At 35.6% G+C, this 21725-nt stretch overlaps 4 protein-coding genes and 2 non-coding genes across 7 annotated transcripts; 2 read left to right on the forward strand and 4 right to left on the reverse strand.

Annotated features, from left to right (window-relative positions):
* Positions 1 to 728: 728 nt before the first annotated feature.
* LOC126708570 (uncharacterized) lies at positions 729 to 6735 on the forward strand. The gene is made up of 3 exons (XM_050408359.1): positions 729 to 2059; positions 4514 to 4772; positions 6037 to 6735. The coding sequence occupies exons 1-3, from the start codon at positions 966 to 968 to the stop codon at positions 6214 to 6216; spliced, it is 1533 nt and encodes a 510-aa protein (XP_050264316.1). The 5' UTR covers positions 729 to 965; the 3' UTR covers positions 6217 to 6735.
* Positions 6736 to 9886: 3151 nt separating this feature from the next.
* On the reverse strand, positions 9887 to 11929 carry LOC126709479 (60S ribosomal protein L37a-1). 2 transcript variants are annotated; one of them, XM_050409734.1, is made up of 5 exons: positions 11796 to 11929; positions 10840 to 10879; positions 10362 to 10450; positions 10181 to 10263; positions 9887 to 10089 (listed from the first exon to the last, which is right to left on the reverse strand). In XM_050409734.1, exons 1-5 carry the CDS (start codon positions 11796 to 11798, stop codon positions 10026 to 10028), a joined length of 279 nt encoding a protein of 92 aa, XP_050265691.1. In that variant the 5' UTR covers positions 11799 to 11929; the 3' UTR covers positions 9887 to 10025. The 2 variants fall into 2 exon arrangements, with proteins under 2 accessions (XP_050265691.1, XP_050265690.1); XM_050409733.1 differs by lacking the exon at positions 11796 to 11929 and having other exon boundaries at positions 10840 to 10885.
* Positions 11930 to 11984: 55 nt separating this feature from the next.
* On the forward strand, positions 11985 to 12057 carry TRNAE-CUC (transfer RNA glutamic acid (anticodon CUC)). Its single transcript has one exon. It is a non-coding gene; the product is annotated as a tRNA-Glu (tRNA).
* Positions 12058 to 12523: 466 nt separating this feature from the next.
* TRNAN-GUU (transfer RNA asparagine (anticodon GUU)) lies at positions 12524 to 12595 on the reverse strand. The gene has a single exon. It is a non-coding gene; the product is annotated as a tRNA-Asn (tRNA).
* A 1930-nt stretch (positions 12596 to 14525) lies between these two features.
* Positions 14526 to 17641, reverse strand: LOC126708448 (SNF2 domain-containing protein CLASSY 3-like). Its single transcript, XM_050408244.1, has 4 exons — positions 17636 to 17641; positions 17468 to 17521; positions 16713 to 16871; positions 14526 to 16530 (listed from the first exon to the last, which is right to left on the reverse strand). The coding sequence occupies exons 1-4, from the start codon at positions 17639 to 17641 to the stop codon at positions 14659 to 14661; spliced, it is 2091 nt and encodes a 696-aa protein (XP_050264201.1). The 3' UTR covers positions 14526 to 14658.
* A 40-nt stretch (positions 17642 to 17681) lies between these two features.
* On the reverse strand, positions 17682 to 20650 carry LOC126708449 (uncharacterized). The gene is made up of 2 exons (XM_050408246.1): positions 19040 to 20650; positions 17682 to 17702 (listed from the first exon to the last, which is right to left on the reverse strand). Exons 1-2 carry the CDS (start codon positions 20603 to 20605, stop codon positions 17682 to 17684), a joined length of 1587 nt encoding a protein of 528 aa, XP_050264203.1. The 5' UTR covers positions 20606 to 20650.
* Between the last annotated feature and the right edge of the window lie 1075 nt (positions 20651 to 21725).

Here is a 21725-nt window from a genome sequence, read left to right on the forward strand (position 1 = left end):
ATTATGATTGTTACTTTAGTTACAACTTAGTTTAAGTGATAAGATCTAGTGACAGAATATACATCAATTTTGTCACTTCAATAGATCAATAGAGTATGTAACAATGTACACTATATCCACCTCACTCTCTCTCTCTCTCTCTTGACTACTCACTAAAAAGATGGGAAATCTTAAAATACAAAATTATTCATTACTATTAACATAATCTATTGAAATTAGTATATAGTAATAAAAAGCTTTCTAAAATATATATATACACTAATAAAAGTAATGTCATTAATAAACTTATATAAAAGTGACATTTCAGTTATAACTTATTACTTTATCAAATTATGAAAAAAAATTGTGCTTCTAACATTATTATTGTTGTTTTAACGGGCTTTTTTTTTTTTTTTTTTAGGGATCTATTAGCTAATCCCATAAATAATATGGTGGTTTCTTAAGAAACGATAAAGTTGCACTATTATACCTTAAGATAAGACCCCTCTTGGCTATTGACAATGAAGCTAAAGTTGGTAGCTTTATATTTCATTGCCTGTCTTTGAGCTTCTTGGGTAAGAAGAAGAAGACTGGCTAATCCTTTAACTTGAATGATATAAAATTTCAAGACCAAAACTTTACAGTTAAAATTAAAATACAAACATGAGTGGCATATCCGTGAATTAGATAAAAGGCAGGGTCTATTAATAAGAAGAACACCTATTTCTTTATCCGCACAGGCTCATTCCCCAAACATTGTGAGCTCTCTCTCTCCCGACTGATTTGGGTTTTATCTATTTGCAAAAGCCAGACATGGAAAACCAGAACCAACTGTAAACTACACGCATATTTCCAAATACTATAATTACTCCCACGAACCTCACTCGCTCAGAAAATTAAGGAAACAAAATCCACTAAATTACACTCTGTCTCTCTCTTATATATACACACACACGCACAGACAGAATTTTGATTTGTGTATGTAAATGCATCAGAAGAAACCTGAAACTCAAATCGGAAAAGAAAGCAGAGGCATCTCTTCCGATTTGAACCCAATTTCACCACTTTTGTCTCCTCCAATTCATCAAAAACAGCTCCAAATCCAAATCCAATCAAACCCACATCAAAGCACCAGCCACTTCTTTCCCAACCAATTCCAACCCCAACAAAACCAAAACCAGTACCAGTTTCAGCATGAACTCATTTCCAACAATTCCTCAAAAGGCAAAACCCTTCATTCCACACCCCACAAGAGGCCTATTATGATCCAATCACCTTCCACACTTTCCCACTCTCCATCACTATCCTCTGTCAACCATTACAATCACAAAACCTTGGGCATACAATCTTCATCGCAATCTTTTTCATGTTTTACTGCTGCTTATCTAATCTCCCTTTCCCAAAAGTTACTGGCTTTGAAGGTTTTCCGAGCTCATTATCACTTTGTTTTCCTCCTTTCCTTACCTTCCCTTTACTACTTCGTCTCCAGTCCACGCCGCTGTTTTATCCTTGATTTCCTTGCTTTGCTAGCTTTCTTAGCTGCCCTTTTGATTTCTCTCAATCTTGCCCTTCCTCGCCTTCCTTCGATTCGATTATTCTTTGCCCGGTCATTCCCAATTAAGCTTTGTTCATCTTCTTATGCCTCAAAGCCATCTCATCCTGTTATTTGGTCAATTGGGTCGAAGCCCAAATCGGTAAAAAAGCCGAATTCAGGGTCTTGGGAGCAAGTTTACAGGAATGGGGATGTTTATGAGGGTGAATTCCATAAGGGAAAGTGTTCTGGAAGTGGGGTTTATTACTATCATATGAGTGGGAGGTATGAGGGGGATTGGATTGATGAGAAGTATGATGGATATGGAGTTGAGACGTGGGCAAAAGGAAGCCGGTATCGTGGGCAGTATAGGCAGGGATTGAGGCACGGGATTGGGGTTTATAGGTTCTACACTGGTGATGTGTATGCTGGAGAATGGTCTAATGGGCAGTGTCATGGGTCCGGAGTCTATACTTGTCAGGATGGGAGCCACTATGTTGGGGAATTCAAGTGGGGTGTTAAACACGGGCTTGGTCATTACCATTTCAGGTAGGTTTTTTGTGGTTTCCATTAATGGATTGCATTGGATTCTTTTGTTGTTGTATTTGGTATATTGCTGATGCTTGAATTTTAGCTTATCCAAACTGCAGAATATTTGTTTACAAGGATTTTTAGTAGGTTACTAGCTGATAATGTTTTCCTCACTGATGGGTAAATTGTGTTTTCTCTGATTTTTGGGGTTGTTCAAATATAGAATCTTGTTCTGGAGTTTGATTTTATGCTTCTAGCTGATATCGGTCTATGGTGCCTATTTCTATCTTGATCGAGTTCTTACTTATGCCTTCTATTTATAAATGTGTTTGCATTACGTGCAAATATAGGTGAAACTAACACCGGTAAATGAATTGGATGAATCCTAATCTACACATTTCCTTCCATTTAAAACTTCGTGTAATAATCTAGGTGTTTTTTTTATACAGAAAGTATGGCAACACTGTTTTGTTCAGGGCTACAGAATTAGGGGGTTTCTGGTTTAGTGCATCATATAGATTAGAACTTAGGTCAACTAAGTTTGTTTGTTTCATTCCTGAGTTCTTAAATTGTATACCCAAGTTTTGTTAGCTTTTGAATGTGTGATCTAATGGATCCTGCACATAATTTTGTAATTTTCCCTGTTTGTGTAGAGTTCATTTTTGAAAATTATTGGACTTTCACTATTCAAGCTACCTCCAGCATGTGTTAGAACATCACATCTAAAATTTTTTCGGGTTTTAAGCATTCCTATGGTTGCCATTTGTAATTTTCATTGCTGTTCACATATATTCTTTAAAGGTCTAAACAATATCTATATCCTCTTTACATTTCCTGCTTAGCAGTGAATATGGTGATTGTTTGAAGTTTCAGCTGGTCATTTGAAATTTCATTGTTTCAATGAGTGTTATTTTTTCTACTTAACTAAATATGCAATATGTTTTCACATGCTGAAGGGAAACTCTTAGGGTTTTACACTAACTACCCAACAGATGTATTTATGGTCATAGACTACATTGTAATTGGCATTGAATTGCTGCTCAATTATTTATATGGCATCCTATACTTTATAAATGTAATTATTGTTCAACAAATAATTGGAAATGTTTCCGAGTCTAACCATCATGATATATTTCTACTTGGCTGCCTGATGCACATTTCTTAGCAAGCATTTGCTGTGTCACAAACAATTACAGAATTCTTGGGACCATATTTCATCTGTTGTCACTCTTTGTTGATTTTGTTTTGAAGATGCCAAGTCAGAAAACTTGGTAGTTTTTTATACCAGCAGCTGTATCAGAATCCTTGTATGGTTGGGCTGGACTAATTATAGTTTCCTCATAACCCCCTTCCCCCCAACCTTATTAACCTATGGATGATCCTGCTTAAACACTATATAAATGTCTTCTTGACGTAAGTTATTGAATTAGGCCTTATTCACCACCATTCTGGCACCTAACTTCCATATGCCCTAAATAGTTTCCATTACCATTGTTGTAATTAGCAATAGGCCAAATGGGACTTCCACCTTATGTCCATATTCCCAAGGAATTTTTTAACAAGCTTACTGCAGGAAATTCTGTTTCAGTGTCAAACACGTAAAGAACTGCAGACAAGCAAAACTGGACATATTTATATGCTGTATACATGGATGTGTTATATTTGATTTGAATTGAGAATAGGAAACTGCGGATGCTTTAATCCTGACTTTCTGGGTAATTTAAGAATGAGCTGTTTTTAAAGAATGTGAGTCAAACATTTAAATCTCAAATTTATATAGGTTCATGTTTTGCAAAAAAAAGCTTGTATAAGCTGATTAACATCATATGACAATATATTGTCGGATAGCTAAAGAATACAAAAAATCAAGTACGAAATGTTGTAAATTAAGTGCAATATGTTCAGTATATTGATGATTAAGCAATTAAAACTAACTATTGGATTTGTGTAGGCTTATGATTTGGATAATTCATATTTGCATGAGCTAAAAAACATGTGGATACTGTTAAGATCTTGCCTAATGCTTGATGCATGAAAATTGTTAAACATCATTTGAATAATGTTAATGCCAATATCATATGTAGAAGATGCAGATATTTTCTTCATTAGAAAGCAATAGCTAGTCTGATTTTAAATTCTACTTCAGTATATGATTTCATGTTCATTTGCTTTGAATATCTAAGAATTTGCCATGCAAAGGGGCCACTGACTTATCTTGAGGAATAGATCCAACATCTTGTGACAGTTAATCAATGGATTAGTCACAAATCACAATCATCTCTCAGTTGCATTACACCAAGGCTTTCTTTTAGCTGGGGTCATTCCTGATCTGAGATAGCAGTTTACTTACCTGTGGCAGTTTCAATTATATAAAGTATACTGTTCTGATCATTGTGTAATATAAACACATGGCCAGATTGCAATTTTTTATGATGGGGCATTCATGCTAATGTGCTTCCTATATTAATGCAGGAATAGGGACACATATGCTGGGGAATATTTTGCAGACAAAATGCATGGTTTTGGAGTCTATCAGTTTGGAAATGGACATCGGTATGAGGGAGCCTGGCATGAGGGAAGGAGGCAGGGACTTGGTATGTACACCTTCAGGAACGGGGAGACACAATCTGGTCATTGGCAAAATGGGGTTCTTGACATTCCTTGCGTGCAACTAACCCATCCTGATTCTCCCTATGCTGTCAGCCATACCAAAGTTCTCAATGCAGTCAAGGTAAATGTGGTTTTTTACCTTGTGAAATGAAATTCCTGTGCAAAGAAAAACCACTAAATAAAATGAAATCCAGAATCAGTAAAGCTTATCACTATTTACACTTACCTCTACTCCTAACTTGACAAAAATATTGATAAAATTGTCCTTTAATTTTATGATTAGAATCCCCAAAACCTGATCATCAGCCATTTCTGTCCTCTCTTCTATGCCTGAGGGAAAAATCTCTCTCTCTCTCTCTCTCTCATATTGGAGAACCTGAAATTTTTTTTAAGCAGCTGCTGTTGGCCATTGCCTCCCACCAGTGTTATAATCTCTCCCAAATCCCACAAAAGCAAGTGCCACGTGCACTAGGTATGACCATTGGTAAGAAACTAATGCATCCCCTAGGGCAAACCTATAAGTTATAACCTCAACCACCACCTAATTCTTATGAGGGAAAAAAAGCTGCTGACATTCTGAAATCAAACTCACTCCTGTTCTCCATAGGTTGCACTTGTTCCAAAGTCCATATCATTGTCTGCATTTCCAATGAGAATCTGAATATCCTAAGTGCGTTCAGAATGGAAACCTTCAAAAATAAATGCCTCCCAACAAAATGTTAACTAAAAAAAGTAAAGAATTTAGATTTTTAACCATTTTGCCACCAAAGATGCTCCAAATGGGTGAGAGAGACAAAGTTGCCTGGATGCCCCCCACCCCCCCAAAAAAAGAAAAGGTTGCCAGGCTGGAAATATTACACACTTTTTCATTGTAAGGGCAACTTTGCATTTTATTGAATGAAGTAAATGGTGGAGCCTGAGAGTACAGCAGGGGAGCTTGAATTACTCCTCCCCAAGTGAAATTGAACTGTATATAGTATATGTAGGATATAAATTATATGTGGAAGGTAAACTAATGGCTAAGATTACTGTGCTTGCGGAGGATAAAGCTCTTTCCTCCGCACAATAGCTGATTGGCTGGAAAACATACAATTGAGGTGTTTTCTTTGTCCGGTCAAGGTGTATTTAGTAGTCAAAGGTGGGACATATCTGTGGTGTTTAGTTCTTTTCTGAAGGACATGGAACCTAGATTGTGTTTGGTTTGTTTTACGATTAGTTTCAGATAGCTGTCCACTGGGGTTGTGGAGAGCAGCTCAAAGAAAAAATGCAAACAGAACTTTAATAGGCTTGTTATACAGTTGCATTTTTGTCACTCTGTTTGAAACATAGACAACCTTAATTATTGAAACAAGTAACAACTTCTAATTGAGGTGTGTTATGAGCAGGAAGCACAGAAAGCTGCTGAGAAGGCATTTAATGCTGGAAAGGTGGACGAAAGGGTGAAGAAAGCTGTTGCAGCAGCTAATAAAGCAGCAAATGCAGCAAGAGTTGCGGCTGTAAAGGCAGTCCAAAACCAAATGCGTCTTAGTAACAACAACTATGGGACGCCAATTCCATGTGTCTGATCCTGAAAGACTTCTCATCATCAGCATCATGCTTTCACTACAAAATGCCCACTTGCATCTGTTTTCACATCAGATAAAGTTTAAGATGCACAAGTCTTCAAGAATGCTGCAAAATGCCAAAATGATTTACTTTTATTGTATCCATTACTCTTTTTACTTTTGCCGTTAATTCTCCCATTTTAGTGCTGCGCATGCTGGGTTCCTGCTTGGAACCACATTCAGTCATTGGAATAAATGGCTGATTGTGGAGCAAGTTGGTTCCTGCATTTTTCTGGCTTCAATAATTGTACATAGGATTTCTGAGGTTTGAGTGAAGACTGGCACTGAGGTGCCTGAGTTTAGCGTTGGGTTTGCTGCCTTCACAATCACAAATTTAGCATTGTCTTGTAAATGTAAATATCATGAATGAGCTGGTGATCGGATAAAATAGCCCAGCCAAAGTTGTGTACAGTACTTTTATTTTAAAAAAGAAGAAGAAAAGATCTGATCTTTCTAAGATCAGGATGCTACGGTGGATCATAGGATTGGGTCATAAATCATAAGGTTTTACATATTTTCATATTTAAAGCAAAAAAGAAATTAGTAGTAACTTTGTATGTTGAATAATTACATAAATTATGAATTTATCCATAGAAAAATAGAGATTTGCATTAATTTGATGTAATTTGTATGTTACACATCACTATGTTTATAATTGTCAATGTTATACGATAGACAATAACATATCATGTACAAAAAAGTTCCTTATCGGAAGTGGGAAGCGGTCTTGAATCGTATGTTACATGGGAGTGTGTTGTATAAATTATATCATATAGTAAAATTTTACGTATCGTATAATACATAGACATTTTTGTTAAAATTTGTACTTTTATTTAAGTCCAACAAGTTATTAAACTTGTTTTTAGCACAAATTATTGGTTTACTTAACACAAAAAACTATTTTACCAAATTTTTCCTTTCTCTTACGAAATTTGGATTACACACTTGACAATTGATACTTCACATTCATATTTGCAAATTTCTCTTCTCTATTATAAATAAGTTATTAAATGACAACATGATTATTTTCTATTTTTGCTATTATTGTTTTAAGTCAAAGAAGCTAGAATGCCCAAAAAAATTGAAAAATAAATTTAAAAAAAAAAAGAACTAAAAGAGATAATAAATATTGATGATAAAAAAAATTCAATGAATAAATAATTTTGTAAGATAATGAACATGATCATAACATTAATTTAGATGTAGTTGATTAGGCAAGATAATAGATATGACGAAAAAAAATTATTATTTTGGCGTATTATCACTTTTGAGTTTAATCAATTTGAACATATATGTTATAAATATGCATAGTTTGATTTGTTAAGTTAACTTTGTTAAATATTATTACATAAGTAATGATTAAATTAGTCATTAGTTGAATATATTTTGAATTTATAATGAAATGAAATACCTTTCATATATATATATATAATCTTTTTTATATATTTTATTAGGTGTTTGTATTATTATTATTACTATTATTATTATTTTTTGATAATCTGAAATAAAACAAAAGACGAGAAACAAAGGGGGGAATCCTCCTTACAAGTTGCAAACAAAGTAATGGGAAGATTTCCGGAATAAAAACAAGAGGAACTAGAACTTAAAGCAAACTCTATTGTTGTGGTAGCAGAGTTATAGAGCCTATTAACCCAAAGGAAAGAGCAGAAAATGAAAACATTAGCTTAAACACGAATATTATCTATTAAGGTGCAGGTGGACTAGTCCGGGGTGCAAATGGGGGAGAGGAGTGCGTCAAAACAAATCTTTGAAACCCCTTCGAAGATGACATGATGCCAACATTCACGCTTGGCAAGCTGCACCGCCTAGAAGAGGCCTCAGTCTCAACTTGAAGAGAGGAGCGGGTTGGCAAGATTCTAGCCCAAACCTTTACAACAGCACCAAGGTGATCTCTAGCAACAACCGCAAAAGCTACTTTGTTGGTAGAAATAGCTGCGTCGATGTTGATTTTTATACTACCTAGAGGTGGTGGGACCAAGCAATTTAGGACAAAGGGAAGTGTGGGATGTTTCGGCCCAGATAGAGCAAGAAGGTATTCTTGAAACTTTTAACGGATACTCTGATACATAATACAATACACGATACTAAAAATATTTATAAGTATCAACTGAGTACCGAAATATTTATCAACACATGGATAACGAATTTGACAACAACAGCTCATTGTCTACGCAAATGGGTTTCAAAGAGGGCTGCTATAAGCTACAAGCTTCATTTGGCTGATAAGGGTTTGAGCTTTGAAGTTCTTGACAATGGTTTTCAAGATTTGATAGAGTAATAAATTTGGGACTCAAATACTCTTTGGGTTGCTAGTCATTAGAAGTTCTTGACAAATGGTTTTCAAGATTTTCAATTGATATAGTAGTAAATTTGGGACTTCAATAATCTTTGGGTTGCTAGTCATCTGTTAGGGTTGTGGGTTTAGTTGAGAACCATGTTTCAACTCCATCATCTTAGTAAAAAAAATAAACGTCAACTAAGGTTACGTTTGGATTGGGCGTTTACTGTGAGCGTTTCACGTTTGCGTTTTTGATGGGTGTGGGACCCGGCTACAATGGTAGCAAGTAACGCGCAACACCTCCACGCTGAAACGCAAAATGAAACTCCAATACGCACCGTTTCATTAAAACGTCTGTGCGTGTAGGTACTCCACTTTTGGTGAGCATAAACACAAAACGCGTTGAACCCAATCTGTAATGTTCACAACACTCTCTGACCCACAAAGCAAAAGGACAAAATGCTGCGTTCTCTCCAATAGCTAAATTTTTGCATTCCCTTTCTTCCTCTCAACTACCGTGCAGAGATGTCTTCAATTTTCATCAATGCCACGTCCTCTTCGTCTTCAATGAAATGCATCTACCCACCATCCTGCAATAAACCATCAAAACAAGAGCTGAAACATGGTAATTGCAATCCCACACGGAACAAACGAACCCATCCCTTTGTGCTTCGCTCGAGCTCACCTTCTCTCTGCTTGGGACGTCGTTGCCGCTACTGTGGGTCTCTGCATTCACGGGTACTGTTCTGTCTAACTTTTCATACTCTCTGCTCAAATATAATCTCAATAAACTGATACCACCTACGGTGAGGGTGAGTGGTCTAAATAACACAAAGGCTCTCTCATTTGTGGCACGATATCGGGTCCCTCATTCTCAGATATTGGTAACCAACAAGTAGGTATTGCAACGAATCAAGCTAGGGCACAATGGTCATTTCATATCCCAAAAAAATCTTCATAAACTGCTTAACCCTGTAGAAGTATTCTCAAGGTGCTTTCACATTTTATCACACTTGCAAAGGAAAAAGGGTTATCCCAATCAGTGACAAATTGGGATTAGCACAACTATGAGCTTAACAGGCTCACAACGTAAATTACTCCAGAACCCAACCCTCATTGCTGCGGAATAAAAAAGGACAAGGATGCACCTCTATTTGTTATCCTGATATCCCACAAAGGCAGTGTATAAAGAATCAGATTCCAGGGAGACAAGATCAACATTGGAAACAAATTATAGCTTGTAACTCACATTCTAAGTCGTGAAAACACAATTTAACTGTTCTAATATTACCAGAAACCAACTTGACAACAGCAGAGAAGTGTAAATCTCAGTTTAACAAAAATACTTCCGACAATTTCCATTGCATTAATGATGAACGGGTTAAAAAGTAACAAACTACAAACGTTCTTAAAGTAGCGCATCTTTCTAAAGGTGCGGACATTCAAAAACAAGATAGAATAGGATTGCTGCTCAACTTTCAGTTTGATCTCTCAGCCTCCGAATGGTGCTCCTCACAGTCACAGCACTAGCAGTGCTGTCAAAATGACAAAAACAGCAATTAGTCATTTACTTGTAAGGGTTCAAAAATAGAGGAAAAGCAAACCATTTCAAGTTAGAGTTATTACTTCAAGGTATAGGCACCGCCTGCTTTGACCTTCCCACAGTCCTTGCAGCCCCAAATTCCAACAGCCTTCCTCTTCACTGCAAACTGCCACATGGAAGTAAATAATTAGAACAGATTACATTTGAATGAAGTGCTGTCATTAACCCCCAAAAGAAAAAGAAGACACAAGAACGTCGCCTTACCTTCCCACAGAATTCACAGAAATATTTGCTATGCTGGCTAACTTCCATTTTCTTAATCTGCTTTCGCAGACTGGCACCATATCGGGTACCTATAAAAAGAGGCAACATGCAATTTAAAAAAAAAAATTCATGCAAAGGCAACTGTAAATTTGGAACAGTATAAATGGTTTCTGGCAAAGGTAATCAAAAAGAGGAAAAAAAAGGAGAATTTGTCCAGTGTTTTTCTTTCCTTATCCATATTCTCTTTAGGTAAAAACAAAAAAATTCCACATAAAAACTTCAGACAATTAAAATTATAGTTAAGAAAAGTCTCATTAATTCACTATCAGATAAATTCTCAGCTCACCCTTATTGAGGAGCAAGTGGAGGCACTATCCAATCAAGAACACTAGATAGAAATGCAATCTCTTATTTATGAGGAAAAAATATCAATCAAGATTCATATAAGATTAAAAACATATAAATTCAAAGCACTTACCATATTTTCCAACAATACCCGCCTTCTTTGTTCTCTTAGTCTGCATCCAAAAACAAAGGGATCGACTTAGATCCAAAACCAAAACTATATGAAAATGCAATTTGAATTAAAAAAGGATCCAAAAGTACGGTAACAGTATGGGAAATTTAGCGAATCATGGGTCAGCCAGACTATCTATTGACAGCAAGAGGTACAAGGAAGAGATGTGCATGCATTTGGATGCAGCTTCTTGCTGATAGCTTATTACTTTATTTACTGAAAACCGACTAAAGTCTGGTTGTTCGTAGAGAAAATGAGGTTGTAAAAAGCCGATGACAAACAAACTCGTGGTATTATCACTCTTAGTCGATGTTTAAGAAAGAAATTCAACTAGATGTGTAAAATCCTTGACAGCAAAACCGCTTCCTGCCATTATTATCGATCATGCCGCGAATTTAACATAATGCAAGTCAGAGAACAGCATACTCCTCAACAAATTGAATAGCTCTAAATCAATAACATATGCAACATGTTCAATACACCATACAAGCAGTCAAAGCTTCTTTCTAAGTAACAACCAAAACCCATATTTCTTTTGTCTCATAAACATTGACTAAGGCATCGGGGTCTTTGCACCACTTTAAATTTGCAACATTTCCATCTAGAATTACTAAGATATTCAATAAACTCAACAAATTTAGAACCAAACCAATGCACATACTGGTAATGTAGTTAGAACGATTCAACTCAGTAAACCCAATATTTAAAAAAATGGACTCACATGTTCACCATAAATTCAAACATTATAGGGACACACCAATTTTAATGAATTGCTTTTTTTGTAATACGAATAAAACATATATGAAAAAAATAACGGAAAAGTCTCATTTTCCTAGTAAACAAACATATCCTGGGCTTCAATATACAATACTGATCGAGAAAATTGAAATCTATTAAGAGAGAGAGAGAGAGGGTACCATGTTGATTGGATTGGAAGTGTTGAGAGAGAAGCAGCGGCGGAATCTGATGAAATTGAGCAGTTGGAGAAACCCTTAGGGTTTCTTCGATTCGCTTTTATAAGTGCCCAAACGGGTCCAGAGTTTTAAAGCGGGTACAGGAAATTATATAGTATCTATTTAATATATCGTGAAGTTTAAAAATCAGCATCCGTTGTAGTCTAGTTGGTTAGGATACTCGGCTCTCACCCGAGAGACCCGGGTTCAAGTCCTGGCAACGGAAACTTTTGTTTTGCCTTTTTTGAAAAAAAAAAAAAAAAAAACCTGCTTTTGGTTCTTTAATTTGTTTTCATTATTTTTGCCTCTTTTTGGATAAAATACTACTTTAGTTCTTAAATTTTACTATAATTTTGTTTTCATCCATAAACATAAAAAAGTTTTTTATTTTTATTTTCAAATATTTGTGGGCTTTTGGGAGAATTGATGACTACATCAAAGAAGCACTTGCTAGTACTAGTGTATCTAAGTAGTCTTAATTGACTAGTTGTAAATAGCCCCAAACTACAGAACAAATGATTATCCCGGACCTACACCGAGGTATTGACAGTAATTCCCCCATATTACATAATAGAATGTGATATACTGAAATAGAATGCAATAGAAACAAACACACAAGGAATGGGTTAGCTACTCTTAACGGTCAAAGCAACCCTTTCATTCTGAATTTTTTAATTTGGAATGAATCAAATCTTCCCAAATAGGATTCGAACCTACGACCAGTCAATTAACAATTGACCACTTTACCACTAAGCTATTGAGGAACAACAAGAGGTTTGATCTTATAGAGTTCAATTCCCATTCTCAATCCATTCCTTCGTAATTCCAATTTACCTCTTTTTTGGAAAACAAAATACTATTTTGGTTCTTAAACTTTATTATAAGTTTGTTTTTTGTCCATAAATTTTAAATAGTTTTTTTTAATAATTTTTTTATCCTTAAACTTTGTAATCGTTTTTTTTTTTTTCAATAATTTGGATTCCAGTCTCAATAATGTAATTCTTTTTTCTTTTTTGCCTCTTTTTAGGTGAAATACTATTTTAGTTCTTAAACTTTACTATAAGTTTGTTATTCATCCATAACCTTTAAAAAGTTCTATTTTTTATTTAATTTTTTTCATTCTTAAACTTTGCAAATAGTTTTTTTTTTTTTTCTTTCAATAGTTTAGATCAAAAAAGAATTTTACACTTCCCCCCCCCCCCCCTTTTTTATGAAACTTTTTTCTTTTCTTTTCTTTTTTCTTTTTTTTTGGGTCCGAGCAAAGCAACAAGAAGAAAAAATAACTTGCTGCTGCCATTGAAAGTGAAATGAATCCCACATATCCTTTGTGGAACAGCTTATGATGGCCACTGGCCTAAACATGCATTATCATACAGCTTAAATAGAATATTTGGTATACCAAACAACAATCTATAGTTCACTTAGGAGAAGTTTATTGAAAACACTTTGAGATCAACTGATCTTATATGTCAAGAGATTTCTCAATTGACACTTCATGGTGTTTCCAACAAAAAGGTTGAATATTCAAATCCATCTTCTGCTAACTAGTATTAAATGTTCCTATATTTGTAATCAGCTATATTTAAAAAGCAAAGAAAAATGTGCTTTTCTTGTGAGGCAAACAAAAAGTCACTGCACATAAAGATTTCCTAAAAATTTTCATGTGATGATGACTTCAAGAAAAATAGAACAACATAATCCACCGCGGGCACAATCACTTGTACCCCATGATTAAAAACACGTGTACTCAAACAATAGAAGTTAGGCATCGTTTTTTTTTTACACCCCAAAATTTTTTAGTCATCTCGTCTTACTTAAAATTGCCCTATATACTTAAGGTAATATTGATACAGGTTATTATACTTAGGTAATATTTTTGCAGTTCAAATAATTGGAGTCATCTTAGTTGTACTGTACCTAGAGACCAAGTGGAAGCCATTACAGACCAAAATACCAAAAGGCACAGAAGTCGATCCTCATTTTCGGTAAGTGGTTGGTGCGGATTTTATTATGGAGTAACTGACTTAACTGAGCTCCAAGAGACTCCTTTTCTTCAGCCAGGAATAAATAAATAAATAAATAAAACCTGCATTTTTTTCCAAGGAAGTTTGGGAGGTAAATAAATGGTTCCCTCGTCATGTAGTGCAAAGCAAGAGAAAACAATTATCAACAGGTATACTATGGATAATAATTGAAGGAAATGAGCTTGGGACTTGGGCTAATAAAAATACATGACTCATGAGAAAGCCAGTCTTTCATCTAGTGAATGCTTTTAGTTTTGCATCTTCACCTTACTCTCATTCTTCTCCTGCATTATATATTCGTTCACCACTTACCAGATCCAGGTGCACAAGAATCACACCTCAAAATTAGAAATGCATATGCAGCATAAACATCAACCAGAATCGCACCCCAGTTCAGGTTGAAACTAAATAGTAAATACTAAATTAACTAGATCTTGATGTCCTGAGTAACACACACACACAACAAGGTTCATGCAATTTTCGTTGGAAGTACTAACCTGAACCCTGAAATAAATCAAATCTTGAGAAATTTCTCACCAGATGGAAAAATATATTCTGCACTGCAAAAGAGCAAATGTTGGCACAGGAGACAAAGGAGGATTATTGATATGCTTCAAACATTCTGGAATCTAATTAATAAAAATCAAGAAAGAGATCTCAAAATTACTAGTTGCAAACTAAGTATGAAACAATCCATTTTAATTTTACCATACTTCACTGAATACACTTGTTTACAAAAACTTTTGATAGCTTTATAATGCGACCGGACTTCTAGAACCAAAAAACACAAAATAAATTCAGCCTCAAGGACTAGACGGTGAGGATGTTACTGGTTCTTTCTCCAACCAGCTATAAGTCTCAATCAGTTTAGACTCTTTCTGTTGGTATGCTATCTTTTCAAACATATACTTAAGTTTATCATGTTGAACCATCTCCTCCAAAATTTTATCATCTGACACTGTCCGGGAGATTTTCTGCTGATCACAACCCCTGCCAGAAGAACAGAATACTAACTCAGACAACAAGTCCTTCTCAGTTTGTCGATAATACTTTGCTTCTTCCCTTGCACCAGACGCAATGAGATGGTATATGTACACTATCTTTTTCTGCCCAAGCCTATATGCACGACATATAGCTTGCCTTTCAACTGACGGATTCCATACCACATCCAGTAAAACAACCCTTGAAGCCCCAACCAGATTTATCCCTTCACGGCTTGCCTTTATTGATGCTAATAATACCCTTGCTTCACTAGTTGGATCATTGAAAACATTAATTGAGGATTGGCGCTGCTCCATACTATGCTTTCCATCCATATACAACATCTCTTTTCCTTCATTCCAATTAAAATGATACTTAAGCTGGTCCTTTATAAAGGCTAACGGTTCAAGGAATTGACTAAAAACCAAAACTTTTTCATTCACAGCCTCAGAAAGACGGATGAGTTCAATTAAAAATTTTGCTTTGACTCCAGCCTCAAGATTCGATTTTTCTAATTTATGCTTGTCAGAAGGAAAACTGTCATCTCCACACTGTAGCAACAGTGAAGGGTGGAGAGAAATCAAAGATTCATAATGATCAAATTTGAAGCTGGACCTTACAAAATGATCACGGAGTTCCTCAAAGAGGCTCTTCTGCAGCTGGGATGGCTGTAATATAACCAAAGAGTCCCTCAGCCCTGGAAGTTTTTCTTGTAGTATGAAACCTTTGTGTACATGAACAAATGGCTGAATCATATCTCTAACCTTCCTCAGTTTCTCATATTTCAGTCTATCATCAGTGACTTTAGTAATGGAACTCGTAAGAGATAACCATTTACCTTCTTTGTCTTCAAACACTGGCCTTGCCAAGCATAGCGTATTATAAAGCTCATAAAAATTATTTTGAAATGGAGTTCCCGAAAGGATGATGCGCTTATCCGTTTTTATATTTGACAAAACCTGCAGAATACGACTATCAGGATTGCGAGCAACATGCCCTTCATCAAGGACTACAATACCAGGAACCTCAAGAAGGATCTTCCTGAAATGATTATCTTGTTCAGTCCTTACTTTACCCTTTTTATTAACTTCTCCAGCAAGCTTTTCAAACAGTGTGTAACTGATCCCCAGGATGCTTCTATCCTTTTTCCAGGAATACAACTTTACCATACGGATTACACTTATGTTCATGTGTCCATCTTGCCTCAGCTTTTCCTTGCCTGACAACTCATTCTTGTTCAGATTGTGAAATGGGATGTCAAAATCCCATTTCCGGAACTCCTCTTCCCATGTAAGGAGCATGCTACGAGGAGCAACAATGACAGGCCTGCATGTTGGATGTAATTTCATGTATGTCTGAAGAAAAACAATGGTTAAACGGGTTTTTCCTGTCCCAGGAGCATGTGATATAATGCAGCCACTCCCACCAGCACAAGTCGTTTGATGTTTCAACTTCTGAAGATGAATTCCTCCAGCTATATTCTTCCAAATAAATTCAAAACCTTCACATTGATGTGGATACAAACTATTTTTTATACCAGGAATGATGTCCCACACAGTGCCTTCAGCTCGAAGTTGGGGATCACAGTTAGAGAGGGAATCACCACACCAGTCTTGAGACCTAAGCTCATCAATGATGGAGTTGTTCATTGCACCTGAGTCTCTCCTGTCTGATTTTCTAAAAGGATTTATACTCTGCAATATGGAAAACCAAGTTTAATGAGAAAAGAAACAGATATTTGATGCAAAACTTCTCTGTTATCAAGTTGAAAAGAAAATATTGGTTTGACAGAAACTACCAGTCATTCAGCTCACTGGACTAAGACAAACCTTCTTCACTCATATAAACATGAATAAGAAAAAATTGTAAGACTCACAAAATCTGGTACAATATACTTGATTTCCAGTTGCACGTGTGGGCAAAATTCACATCTAAGTCCAACTTCTTCATCAAGAATAAGCTGATGATACCCTTGATGGCAAAGGGTAGCTCTATCGACTTCATCCTTTGGAAGAAGGGAATCTTCATCTTCAACCTATTGATCAACATTAAACAATTAAAGTTTCACCAGTAACAAATGCACTTATATAAGAAGCTAAATGAGGAGATGGCAGGGGAAAAAAGACTGATCAAATTAGATAAGAAAAATATAGAGCCTATATAAATGGTCATGATGTGTACAAATAAAGGCTGGGAAGGGATGTTAAACAAATTAACCAACAATACGAATGGTTTGACCTACTTTTCCAATCACTAATGCTTTTAAGGTGTTTGGAGAATTTTAATAAACCTACAAATATCATTAGTGTTATGTTTGTTTTTTAGTAAGGTTGATAACATAATCTAGTATTGACTAACAAACACATTCTCCAACCATAAATGCTACCAATAATGAACATAGTACAATTTTTTTTTTTTTTGGGAAAGGATCCCCTCCAATTGATTCCTCCAATTCCCTCCCATTTTTAGCCAGATATGTGACATATGTCATTTATTTGTTTTTTAAATGCCATGTCTTCCATCTAAATAAAAATTGAAAGGAACTGGAGGATTTAATTGGAGATCTTATCCCTTTTTTTAATAAGAAATAATGAACAGAGTGCAATAAATAAGAAACATATACACACATACAATAAGATAATGACATAGATATATACTCATAAGATCAAGAACATGAAGTTCATACTGAAGTAATTCAAGAAAGAACAAGCATTAAGAACCTTACTTCACTAATATGACACACTAAAGTTAGTTTTACACTCCTCCTTGGGGACAAAAAAGAAACCCTATGTTTCTTACCTGCATTAGGAAGAAAATGTTTTTTTTTTTAAAGTATTTAGAAGTATCAATCACAACCACCTGGGGACTGAAAAAGCAACAGAAAAGTAAATTTAGTTTTACATGCAACCTCCCCCCCCACCCCCGACTTCTCTCTCTCTCTCTCTCCAAATTCTATACAAAATACTTTAATGGCAACATTCAAAATAAACACATACACACACACATCATAACAAAAGAAGGTGTGAACCACTGTTAAAAAAAATTTAAAACCAATGTTAAAACCTATAGTTCCAAAATTTCAGCCTTTTCGATATTTGAATTACAATGTGGCAGCCATGAGCTTTCAGAGTACCTTTCAACACGATTTTTAATAATGCCCTCAATTTCAGGAAAAGATCATACACGAGTGCATGTGCACACACACACAGATCCAAGTGGGAGTTATGTTAAAAATACCTAAACGTTTCAGGGGTGAAAAACTCAATACCTAAAAGAAAGTTAATAATGCCCTTTTTTTTTCATCAAAAAAAAAAAAGACAACTTTGTAACTGACCTCGGTATGTGTGTGTGTGTAAATAAAAACAATATGTTTATAACTTAAAACAATTGATTCAATCTGTACCATTGTCCAAATTCAAGTATCCAAAATACAAGCAAAATGCAAAAATAGAGGGCAATCTATTCTCCAGAGATAATAAGAATTAATGGATCGATTTGCAGTCCATCAATCCAGGAATTTCAATGCATTCACCTCCTTTCAATTGCTAACAATAACAGGAAAAGGCATGATAAATATTATAACCATATTGCTCCAACTCATTTAATTAAGTAAGAGAGTATTCTAGTGTTGTTCAGATATGACCTATTATATTGGAAACTGGGATGCTTATTATGTGGCAGACATCATGGAAATTAATTTCTACAAGCCAAATATAATATTCCATCCACTGCTGAAAGTTGTGTCCAAGAATGAATGCATTTTAAATTATTTTTTATTAAACATATTAGGCCTTTTGTTATTAGAACTTGAAATGCAAGTTTAATTTCTATCAAATCAAATATCAAGATGCATAAAAGCAACCAGATGAACTCAACAATCAGTAAGCATTACAAACTTATAGTCTTGACTATTGGGATCCTTGGCAACTAAGTTAATCATGACCAAAATCAAAACAGAATACTCAAATTCACAATTTCACCAAAACAGAGGATTTTTTCATGGAATGCTTGGTTAGAACATAGATTTGCTGAATTATAAAGACTTCCAACAATCAATCACAAGATAAATTATTGATAACATTGTCACGCGAAACAGAAATTACTATAGTGCCTTGTAAACAGGTTTCAAGCAATGTGTGAGAGGAAACAAACACACACACACACATATATATATAGGCATGCTGCTTCATGAAACCAACATACCTCAGCAGCATCAACATAACCAATTTCACTCGATCTAAGAGCTAACTCCATATCAGCCCAAAGTTTATCCATTTCTTTCTCTTCTTCTGATTTCTCTGGTGGATTCGACTCCTGAATTCCAAAAGTGAACTTCAATGGGAGAGACATCTCAGCAACTGGTGGATTACTTTCATCTCTAAAAGAAACCAATTCTTCCAAACGATCTCCCTTCTCCAAAATGGAATCCGCAAGAATTGTCAAAACATTACAATTTTTTGACAGACGGATGCGATTTCCCTTGATTGGTATCTTCAACTTCCCTTTATCCTTCCCATGTAAATTCCTCTCACAAGCATCTATGTTGCCTCTGTTAGTTTTAAATTTCTCACTAGTAGACACAGATTTTATCTTACCACCATGACCAGTCTCACCATCACTAAAATAATCTTCATTCTCATCATTAGACCCAGCCTTCACACGACCACTGCCAATATCATCAGCAACATCATCACTATCATCATGCCCGGATGAAGACTCCACTTCCTCCTCATCAACACAAAGTGGGTGACTTAAAGTTCCGAGCTTCATTTTCTTTTTTCCCAATTTTGAAACAAAACAAGAACGGGTTCTTCGAGCCACACAATTATCTTCGTCATTCTCTACATCAACCAAAATTTCCAATCCATACTTCCTCCTCTTCAACCCAACATCAACTCCTTTTGGCCTCCCCCTCCCATGACTCCCTCTCTTCACAACCTCAAATTCCTCAGCACCTTCCCCTTTTTCCTCCTCTTCACCCCCACTATCCGAACTCAATTGCTCCAAACTAGCACAAGTTTCCAACTTTTCCACTTCATAATCCTGATCATCCTCATCATTTTTGTCCTCTTCACAAGAGGATGATTCTAACGATGAGTCAGACCCTACTAAATCAACAGCATCACATGAATCATCAAACACAGCATCACCACAACCATCCCCATCCTCACTACTCTTCCTCTCATCTATGTTCAAGCTATTAGTCTCACCCTTTCCTTTTCTCAATGAAACAGGTTCATCATTACCCCTCCTCCAATCAGAATTCAGTTCACCACTTTCAGTCACATCTTTCTCACTCATATCATTCTCCTCATCAACATCTATACAAATAACATCCTCCTCTCTCTCTTCCCCGACCAAATCTCCTCCTTCATCCAAAATAACCACCTCATCCTCACTATCATCCAGCATAATTTCATCCACATTGGCCATTCCCTCAAAACCCTTATTTGAATTTCCCTTATTCTTCAACTTCAAACTCTCATTCCCCACAAAATCCACCAATTCATCTCCTTCTTCACTACAATCATCCACATCAATCTCCTCCACGCTACTATCAGACACAGCAAAAGACTCACTCTCAGACCCTAATCTCTCATACCCTTTAACCCCGTCAACTCTATGGGGTCTGCTAGAACCAGCCAAGTCAACCCCATTACTCTCCTTCCTCCCCTTCTTCATCTTCTCCTTCTTCTCCACAATACAGTCTTCATAAAACTGGGCTCGCCCCTGTCTGGTCCTGCTAGCTATTGGCAAACTATAATCCATCCTTGTTCCACACAAAAATTCAAATCTTTACCTATCAGAATCCCAAAAAAGATTCAAACTTTAACAAAACAAAAAAGAATCAGTAAGAAGCAGAAATCACAAAAACACACACATACAATAAAAATAAAGAAAGAAATTAAACACGTACATACAGAGAAAACTTAAAAGCATGAGTCAGAGGAGAGAGAGAGAGAGACTGCGTTACATTCAATAGAAATCAATGAAGCATTTGCAGAGACAGAGAAACAGAGACAGAGACATAGAGAGTGAAAAAGGCGCGAAGAGTGCATGTAAGCAAAAGAGGTAACAGAAGCAAAAGAGAAGAGTTTTGGTGTTTTCTCATTCTTGTAAACTCTTTGTCTTCACGCCATACTTGGTAAAAGGTGACAACTAGAGTCTGTCTGTCCAATGAAAATCTTTCATTCTTTGCTCTCAAATTCCCAAACTACCCCCTGAAGACCTTTTGCCTCCCTAGTAATAATGTCTCAAAAATATTATGGGAGCGGCCGTGTGAGAGAGAGCATCTCATGTGTTTGGTATTTTGTGTGTAGTGGGATTGGGATTTTTTTTTTAATATTCCTGTGAGAATGTGGGTTTTGGATTTGTTGGCCCCAATTGAACTCTTTTTTTTTTCGGTACATATATTTGTCACTCACCCTTTGGGACTACCCTCTTTTCTTTTTGTTCTTCAGTACATGTATATATTTTGTCAACTCACCCTTTGGTCTGGTTTGAACTTTGAAGTGATGTGATGTCCTACTTTAGTGGTGCAGAGTGGTTGAAGGAAGAATGGAATGAATGAATAATATTTGACAGTAAAGTATGGGAAGCCACCATGACCATGAGTGAGTTTCATTGGGTGGATTAAGGGTTTTATTGAAAGAAACAAATCAATAACTTGATTGATTGGATGGCCAAAACTTTTTTACTTGGAGACAAGGAATTGTCTCCCGATTTCATCAAATCGTCGGTTATTATAATTTTTTATTTATTTTGGGTTTTATTTTATATGATTCCTTGGTAATAATAATTTTAAAATGTTTTAACCAAAAAATAATAATAATAATAATTTTAAAATGAAGAAAATATCTTAATTAAGAAATATGTTAAAACTACAAAT

This window comes from Quercus robur, chromosome 12 (assembly GCF_932294415.1).
Source record: "Quercus robur chromosome 12, dhQueRobu3.1, whole genome shotgun sequence".
In the NCBI taxonomy this organism is placed as follows: Eukaryota; Viridiplantae; Streptophyta; class Magnoliopsida; order Fagales; family Fagaceae; genus Quercus; species Quercus robur.

What these genes read in the sequence shown, in the direction of transcription:
- LOC126708570 (XM_050408359.1), top strand. Translation starts at nt 966, where the DNA reads ATGCATCAGAAGAAACCTGAAACTCAAATCGGAAAAGAAAGCAGAGGC. An exon ending in CTTGGTCATTACCATTTCAG is followed by an intron (nt 2,060 to 4,513) that starts GTAGGTTTTTTG and finishes ATATTAATGCAG; the next exon opens with GAATAGGGACACATATGCTG. An exon ending in AAGTTCTCAATGCAGTCAAG is followed by an intron (nt 4,773 to 6,036) that starts GTAAATGTGGTT and finishes TGTTATGAGCAG; the next exon opens with GAAGCACAGAAAGCTGCTGA.
- LOC126709479 (XM_050409733.1), bottom strand. Translation starts at nt 10,885, where the DNA reads ATGCAGACTAAGAGAACAAAGAAGGCGGGTATTGTTGGAAAATATG. An exon ending in TCTGTGAATTCTGTGGGAAG is followed by an intron (nt 10,264 to 10,361) that starts GTAAGGCGACGT and finishes TCCATGTGGCAG; the next exon opens with TTTGCAGTGAAGAGGAAGGC. An exon ending in GGCGGTGCCTATACCTTGAA is followed by an intron (nt 10,090 to 10,180) that starts GTAATAACTCTA and finishes TCATTTTGACAG; the next exon opens with CACTGCTAGTGCTGTGACTG.
- LOC126708448 (XM_050408244.1), bottom strand. An exon ending in ATCTATGTCATTATCTTATT is followed by an intron (nt 16,872 to 17,467) that starts GTATGTGTGTAT and finishes GTTGATCAATAG; the next exon opens with GTTGAAGATGAAGATTCCCT. An exon ending in AGTATATTGTACCAGATTTT is followed by an intron (nt 16,531 to 16,712) that starts GTGAGTCTTACA and finishes TCCATATTGCAG; the next exon opens with AGTATAAATCCTTTTAGAAA.
- LOC126708449 (XM_050408246.1), bottom strand. Translation starts at nt 20,605, where the DNA reads ATGGATTATAGTTTGCCAATAGCTAGCAGGACCAGACAGGGGCGAGCC. An exon ending in GTTATGTTGATGCTGCTGAG is followed by an intron (nt 17,703 to 19,039) that starts GTATGTTGGTTT and finishes TTGCTTTTTCAG; the next exon opens with TCCCCAGGTGGTTGTGATTG.